General features: G+C 43.7%; 1 protein-coding gene across 1 annotated transcript in view; it reads right to left on the bottom strand.

The window, feature by feature from the left end:
* Positions 1–3,939, bottom strand: part of LOC310936039 (polyhomeotic-like protein 1) — a gene marked incomplete at its 5' end in the record, with an annotated part of 10,016 nt that extends 6,077 nt beyond the window's left edge. The window contains 8 exon segments of the mRNA XM_083900062.1: positions 34–1,010; positions 1,699–1,780; positions 1,858–2,010; positions 2,012–2,026; positions 2,834–2,962; positions 3,056–3,130; positions 3,248–3,358; positions 3,817–3,939. Of these exon segments, the coding sequence (XP_083756188.1) occupies positions 34–1,010; positions 1,699–1,780; positions 1,858–2,010; positions 2,012–2,026; positions 2,834–2,962; positions 3,056–3,130; positions 3,248–3,358; positions 3,817–3,939 (1,665 nt within the window).
* Positions 3,940–8,923: the final 4,984 nt, after the last annotated feature.

The following is an 8,923-nucleotide window of genomic DNA, read 5'->3' as shown; positions in this document are numbered from 1 at the left end:
TCGTAACAAATAAATAAATCGTAATCGGCTAACCTGCGGCGTCTGACTTCCTGTTGAGCCTCCGTTGGCGGTGACTCCGCCCCCGGCGCCTCTCTGCTCTTCTGTGGTCAGTGGGAGGGAGAGGGCGGAGCGAGACAGCGAGGAGGGAGGGGCCGACACAGCAGGGGGCTGGGAGGAGGCGGGGCCTGAAGCGAGCGTGCCGTTCTGACCCTGCGCTGCGCTCTGATTGGCCTGCGGATGAACCTGAGAGACCTGAGCCAGCGGCGGCGCCTCCTGCGGCGACTGCAGCGCCTTGAGGCCGACGCCTCGTCCCATGACTCCGCCCTCCCTGGAGGCGATGGACGCCACCACGGTGAGCAGGCTGGACGAGCCGCCGAGGACGCCGGCGCCGTCCTGGCCGCAGTTTCCCCGCGCCAACGCCAGAGCCTGGGCGTTACCCAGCGAGCTCTGCCTCGCGCCGACGATCTGCACGGGGATGTGCGGCGCCTGCGAGGCGGGCTGGGCGGAGCCTGCGGACGGCGGCGGCGGTGGCGCGGGGAGGATGGGCGGAGGGTTCCGTGACGGCAGCTGCAGCGGCAGACGCAGCCCCTGCAGAGTCTTGGGCTGGATGGGGATCGGACCGCTCGCCGATTTGTCGGCGGCGAGCGACGTCTTCTGCAGCGGCTGAACCACCAGCGTCTGAGCGCTGACCGCCGGTTTGATGGTCGCCGTGCCGACCGGGTAACCGTGGGCCTGAGACGACGCGCTGGACGTCAGAACCAGGGTGTGCGCCGCCGAGGGGGCGGCAGCTCCCGTGGCGAGGGTGCGAGTTCCGTGAAGCAGGAGCTGAGAGAGAGGGATGGACGAGGACGAGGAGGAGGAGGAGGAGGAGGAGGAGGAGGCGTGAGCTTTCAGGTTGGTGGGCTGAGGATACGTGGGGATTTTGATGTGCGGGGGCTGCGGCGTGGGCGGGGCCAGTTTACTGGGCGACTGCATGTTTGAGTGGTGGGAGGGCGGAGCCAGAGAGTAGGCTGAAAAAAACAAAACAAAAAAAGTAACATCATTGAAATGAAATGAACAGGAAGTGACATTGTAACATCTGGAACCTGATACACCACGCCCCCCCTGTGGTCAAAGCTCCGCCCCCAGAACACAGGAAGTCATGCTTTTATTTTAATACACTACATATTTGATACTTTTTGTTACAGGTAACAACTTTTTATTTGTTTTTGTAACTTTTTTTAAAAACACAAGTAACTTTTTAGTCATTTAAAAAAACATAAATGTTATTGTCTTTTTCGTTTTATTTAAGTAACATCTTAAATTTGTCTATGAATATAATTTTTATTAATTAATTTATTTCTAAAACTCTTTACAACAACATCCCACAGGTGACCACAGTGCTTTACAAAATAAAAGCACGACAGACACACTAAAGCATTAAAAAACATAAACCAATCAAAGCATGAAAATAAAGATTAAAAACACACAAAAGATATAAAACAGTCACTATCACTGTATGACTGTGAATTCTTCTGAATAAATATGTTTATATTACAACTTATACACAATTTGTATCTTTACAACATTTGCTGTGTGTTTTTGTAAAAACCTTTTTTTAATCTTATTGATGTATTTAAAAAAAAACATGTTCACGTTTGTATTCTGTTATCAAACATGTTTGTTGTTACATTGATGGAACAAATCTGACGTTGTTACCTGAGTCGCTGCGGTCCGGAGCCTCCGTCTTCACTCCGACACCTTTCAGATTAGCCACGCCCCTCATCGCTAAATTCTGCACCTGCAGGAGAAAAAAAGACTCAGAGTCAGAGATTCACTTATCACAGAGTTCATCAACACGTCCAAAAACACACACACCTGGTCGTTGTCGTTTGATTGGCAGCTGCTGGAGGAGGATGTGGGCGGAGTCACCTCTGGCGGTTGTTGCTGAGGCTGCTGCGTAACGGTCGCCACGGCAGCGGTCGCCGTGTTGCCGGGCATGAAGATGAGCTGAGAGGAGATGGGAGCTCGGAAGCGAACGATTCACCTGCAGAGACGAAAACGCTGAGGTTTACGACGGAAAACGCTGAGGTTTACGACAGAAAACTTTGAGGTTTACAACGGAAAACGCTGAGGTTTACGACGGAAAACGCTGAGGTTTACGACGGAAAACGCTGAGGTTTACGACGGAAAACGCTGAGGTTTACGACGGAAAACGCTGAGTTTTACGACGGAAAAAGCTGAGGTTTACGAAGGAAAACGCTGAGGTTTACGACGGAAAACGCAGAGGTTTACTACGGAAAAAGCTGAGGTTTACGAAGGAAAACGCTGAGGTTTACGACGGAAAACGCAGAGGTTTACGACGGAAAACGCTGAAGTTTTATGACAAAAAACTCTGAAGTTTTACGTCATAAAACGCTGAGGTTTATGACAGAAAACTACAGAAAACGCAGAGGTTTGCCACAAAAAAACAGCAAAGGTTTATGACAAAAAAATGGTTTACGACGAAAAACGTTGTGGTTTACGACGGAAAATGCTGAGTTTTACGTGAATCTGCAAATTCTTTTTATCGTAACGACTACTTATCCAGATAAAAGCGCTGTTTGTGCAGCAACGAAACAGAAAACGATGTCGTAGCGTGAAAAAATCTCACACTTTTGCATTTGCGTGCGTTACGATTGTGTGTCTCACCCTCCATGACAGTGCTACAGCGCCACACACAGGCCTGGCATAGGTACTACACTGTGAAGAGTTGTTTTTAATGTGTTTACGGGACATTTTTGTTAAAATAACATCACAGAAGAAGATCGTACAGAGTCCATACAGCTCTAAACCCTGAGCCTGGTGTCCTCACCCTCAGGTACATCTGTCCCTGTCCTCCTGCCGTCCCACTCAGAAGAACCGACTGGCTGATGGTGGACGTCGCCGTGGCGACGGCTGGACGACTGCTGGGGGCGGAGCCTGATCCTGCTGTTACACTCGTCTGAATATATTTATATAAAAAAAAAAGACAGATTAGATTAGATTATTGATGTTAGTATGAGCAAAGCGACAGATAACGTGAGGACAGACGTACAGACGCGGTGCTGGTCGTCTGAGACGGACTACTGCTGCTGGACGGACTGGACTGACGAGAGGCCGCCAGCGTCGCCTGAGAGGAGGAGGAAGAGGAGGAGGAGGAGGAGGAGGAAGAGGAGGAAGATTAAATGTGTTATGAGACTGTTGTGTTCGTCTGTGAACAGAATCATGACTCAGCAGAAAGTCTCACCTGTTGAACAGCAGCCAGATTCTGCAGCTGAGCGTTGTTTATCTGCTGCTGCAACATGAGCTGCTGGAAATACTGAGCGGCGTTAGGCTGACGCTGCAGAGCCTGAAGGGCCTGGAGGAGCAGGAGGAGGAGCAGGAGGAGGAGCAGGAGGATGAGAGCAGGAGGAGAGAGGAGAGAGAGGAGCAGGAGGAGGAGGTGGAGGAGGAGGAGGTGGAGGAGGAGAGAGAGAGGAGGAGACGAGGGAGGAGAGAGGAGAGGAGGAGAAGCAGGAGGAGAGAGGAGGAGGAGCAGGAGGAGGTGGAGGAGACGAGGAGGAGAGGAGGAGGAGGAGAGAGGAGGAGGTGGTGGAGGAGAGAGGAGGAGAGAGGAGGAGACGAGGAGAGAGGAGGAGAGAGAGAGGAGAGGAGGAGCAGGAGACAGTTAGTTACAGTCAAAACCTTTGTTTACAGCAGTTCAAAACCACACACACACACACACTGACACACAGACACACACACACTCTCTCACACACACACACACACACACTATCTCACACAGACACACACACAGACACACACACACACACACACCTGTACCGCCTGTCTTTCATACAGAGACATAGAGTTCATGGGTGAGGGGCGGGACGTGGTCCCAGACGCTGCGCTCCCATTGGTGGAGGCCGTCTGCTGGTTCTGTTCTCCATCTGTCTCCATGACCGCTGAGGAGGAGCAGGAGGAGGAGGAGCAGGAGGAGGAGGAGGAGGAGAGGAGGAGAAAATGATAACAGAGTTACATTAAACTATATATACAGTTTCCCCAGTGGGGAAACCCTGTACATAAATATATATATAAATATATGTATGTAATATAACAAATAATACCACAAACCCTACAGCTCTGTGTCTGCACTGCAGTGAAATTATTGACAGTATTTTTAAACTAAATATTAAACACATGAAGCAAAGTCACTGAAAACTGTTTGGATATTAAAAAATACAACTTTAGTGATTTAGTCACGTGTTTGTGTGTTACACACTCTGAGAAGAAAACACAAACAAACATGTCAACATTTGTAATAACTGAGCGAAAATATCTCCAGTGATTTATATTTATATCTTTTAAAGGTTTGTTATGATTAGGTTGTAAATGAAAGAATCAGCACAAAAACACCATTGAAGAACAATACATGTATAAATATATAAATACTATATATACACACATCTATCACGCTGATATCGGTGTTTAACGTTGTGATATCGGTCGTAGATAATCGATTAAAAACATATATTGATCTTTTCTTCTTTTTCTGTATACAAACGTGTGCACAGATGCAGTTTTTCCTCCTCGTGAATCTTTATTTAAACACATTTATCTGTTAGTTTAATCATTAATAAACATGTAATATACTGAGTCTGTCTGTCACAGATGCTAACGTTAGCTCCCTCCTCCTCCTCCTCCTCCTCCTCCTCCTCCTCCTCTCCTCCATGTTCCTCCGCTAGCCTCCCGCTGCTAACCTCCTCCTCCGCCGCCGCCTCCTGCTCCTCGGTACCCGGGGTTCTGGCTCGCTTCTCCCCGCGGTAGCTGCTCCAGCTCCGGGCTGCCGCGTGGGACGAAGCCTCGCAGCGCGTGTTTTCTTGTTATTTTCTCCTCCTCCTCCTCCTCTTCTCCTTCTTCTTCTCCTCCTCTGCAGCAGCAGTGTTGTTGTTGGTGATGATGATGATGATGATGCGTTCACGGACTCTTTAGCATAAATCTGCAGCTGGAGGGAAACGCCTCCTCCTCTGATTTTTTTCTGCTTCTGTCGTTTCCGGCGCAATGTGATGACGTAGGCACAGGTGGTGGGGGGGGGGGGGGGGGGGGGCGGGGGGAAGAGGAGGGAGACTGTGGGGGGGGGGGGGTACTGTTTATTTTCTCACTGGTTAATTTGATCCAACAAACACAAACGCACCTTCTCCTCATGTATATATACATATGTATGTTCATACATATACATAATCAAATATATAATTTTATGCATATATACACACTTAAAAATCAGTTAGGCTCAAATTTATCAGAATTTTGACCTTTTTTTCATAAATTTCTCAGAATTCTGTCGTTTTTTTCCCCTCCAGTTTCTCAATTAAAAAAAAAAAAAAAAAAATTTCTCTGTTCTGACTTTTTTTCACAAATATCTCAGAATACTGACTTTTTCACAAATTTCTCAGAATTTTGACTTTTTTTTCTCCACAAATTTCTCAGAATTCTAATTTTTTTCACAGATTTCTCAGAATTTTGACTTTTTCCAAAATTTTTCGAAAATTTTGACTTTTTCCAAAATTTTCGAGAATTTTGACTTTTTTCAAAATTTTCGAGAATTTTGACTTTTTCCAATATTTTCGAGAATTTTGACTTTTTCCAAAATTTTCGAGAATTTGGACTTTTTTTCACAAATTTCTCACAATTCAGATTTTTTTCACAGATTTCTCAGAATTTTGACTTTTTTTCCACAAATTTCTCAAAATTCAGATTTGTTCACAAATTTCTCGGAATTCAGATTTTTTTCACAAATTTATCAGAATTTTGACTTTGTTCAAAAATTTCCGAGAATTTTGACTTTTTTCCACAAATTACTCAGAATGTTGACTTTTTTTCACACATTTCTCAGAATCTTGACTTATTTTACGTGTTTCTAATCCTCTTCCATCCGACTCTGGTGTGTATTTTTAAAGTCCCACATTGTTATAGTACATATATACGTATATGTTGGTTATGATGTAATAACTTTATCTTGTTCAAAACTTGTTTTTACTTAATTTACCGTTTTAATTTCCCTTCTGACGCGTGGGAAGTGACATCGGGAAAATACTGAAATGGACGTTCAAACAAAATGAATCATGGGAAAAAGTTTGCCTTATGAATCAATAATTATCTTTATTAACTTTTAAATCCATACAAGTGTCAGGGAAGCAGTGTGACAGTGGTGTGTTAGCGGTGTGTTAGCAGCGTGTTAGCTTAGCCACAGAGTTAAAGGAGGCAGAACACGACACTTTGACGTCTCCATCAGTGCAAACACAGCACGTCACCATCGACACACAAACACACAAACACACAAACACCACCATGGCTTCATCCAGAATCAAATAATTATTCCTCTTAATCTCTCTTTATCCTTATTATTTACATATATATTATTCTGTATTATACATCTGTCTAAATAAATCTGTCTTCAGTATAAATCTTTTCCATTTATTTGTCAGGATGAATATTTTTGCAGTGCAGCCTAAAGGTAAATAATAACTGAAGACGATCAGGGCCACGCAAATATTGATATTTAATATTTTTTTAAATCAAGAATTCTCACTTTTATCCCAGAATTTTGATTTTTTTTTTAGGTTTGTTTCCAAATTTGTTTTTTTCTTACATGTGACCCCAATCCTCTTCTGTAAATAATACATACGGTGAAATAAATACATAAATAAATAAATGAATAAATAAATACATAATTATGTTTTTAAAGTGCAGCATGGGAGAAATATAGGCTTTTTTAAAAAACTACAATAACTGGCGCAATCACGACAGAAGATAGAAAATGTTGCTTTGTGTCAGACATTTATACGCCACACACACACACACACACACACACTCACACACACACTGTTGGATAAAACATTAAAGATAGCGTGCCACACACACACACACACACACACACACACACACACACAAAGCTAACAAAGCGTCACATCTAGACCTGATGAGTCGATTCAGAAACAGTGGAATCACAATCATGTTTTCGTGGAGTATGAAGGAATTTTACGTTACTGCCAGGACTTCGGATTTTGACGATGAGCATGTGACGTATTTCGAAGACGAATCGTTGAATAAAAGTCGATCAAACGTAGCCTTCAGATCGTTCACATTTCATAATTCTCATTTTAAAACCTTTGAAAGAACGACACTTTTTGATGCTAACTTAGACCTCGCTAACAGAATTTCTGATACGTTTACTCCTGACTTCTCATGTTTGGCCACACGTGCGCTCGTAGCTAGCTTACAGAAACATTAGCTAGATAATAAACACTAGCTAATAGTCAGCTGGTTTCATATTTCCACTTCCTGTTATAATAACGGTGTTTAACTCTAATAACTTTAGAGCAAGAATACGGTCATTGTATCAATATGTTGGTTTGCTAGCTTATGTTTAGCCATTAAGCATTGTTTGAAGACGAATAAGTAAGTTTGGACAATATTATTTAGCTAGCCTAAGTGGCTCCAGGAGGTATCAAAAATGCTACTCTCTGTAGCGCTCTTTTGCTAGCATAGACTTAGCCTTCAGACGATGTTAAGGGACAAATAAATGTTTTGAAAATATAGTTGCTGTTTTGTTTTTTTTGTTTTTTTAAAGGTTCCCAGCTAGCTTACCTGAAATTAGGTGAAGGTAAAGTTAGCTACGGAAGTCAGCAAGAACGCCACACTTCGCAATTTGTCTTTGCTGTTTAACGTGGTCAGAAACGATACGTTTTCAGTTCCTCTGCTTGTTGTTTAAACAGCGTTAGCATTTGACTACGCTAATATTTAGGCTAAAGAGTCGACAGTGTTGCGCATTTTAACAATTCTTACTAACTCTAATATCAGCGATTACACGCAGGCGCTTCAGTAGATGCTTCAACATTGAGTGCTAACATGCTAACCGACGTCTATGAGGCCCTAATGCTAACTTTGCTGCGTGGAGGAGGCGTGTCTAAACGGAGAAACGTGATTTGACCGCGTCACTGTTAGCAAAGCACTCCACTTACGTTTTTAAAGGTTTATATAATCCGGGCTAATCTGGAAAAAAGAATCACACGACTACGTTTGTGATTTCTAAGACGATAAATCAGTCGTCATTTTCTCTTCAACAGGAAAATATACATTAATCTACTGTAATCTACTGTAATTGCACCAAACTGGTGTTGAGAATAATAAAAGCTGTGGTTGCATCTGTCCTACGGATGTGAAAGGACCAGCGTGTAGGATTCAGTTACATCTAGTGGTGAAGCTGTGTACTGCAACGACAAACTTCAGTGTATTTGAGAATCTACGGTGGCCTTCAGGCGCCAAGAATCTCCATTCTGGGCCACCGTACACAACACACTGTTAAAAGTCTTAATTCTTGGGGTTTATTATGTATAAAGAGATATTATTAAGATATTATAGATTCTACGTATCGCACCTTTAATGAACGGTAAAAATGGTACTTTGGCATCGCGGAAAAAAAGCGAACAAAGGCAGAGCATGAATTTAAAAATAAAATCCCTTCTTTGTTTCTTCGTTTACCACACGAGAGGGACGAATAAATATAATAAATATAATGTGTATATTTAAATATTTAAATCTTACGGGACCAAACTACAGCTACACACTTATATTGCACGAAAACGCCCGTCGGAAAAACTTTAAAGACAAAAATCTACGCCAACGTCAATAAAAACACGTCACTCCACTCACACGACACGGACTTTGAACTCAGGAGGAACAGGAAACACCTGCGCCGGGTTTACGACCTCTGACCTCTGACCTCTGACCCGGACGCCGCCTCCCCAAAACACCCGGAGGTAAAATGGGCGGAGCCCGGGTCGCTCATAGGAATGTGTGTACGCTCGTTTTTAAATCAGTAGTGTTGTACGTGGTTGACAGACGGGAGGATGTAAAAGAAGGACTGGTGAATCCGGTCCTTCTT

Source organism: Microchirus variegatus (assembly GCF_963457635.1).
Source record: "Microchirus variegatus genome assembly, chromosome: 13".
Lineage (NCBI taxonomy): Eukaryota > Metazoa > Chordata > Actinopteri > Pleuronectiformes > Soleidae > Microchirus > Microchirus variegatus.
This window is presented reverse-complemented; position numbering and strand designations above follow the sequence as displayed.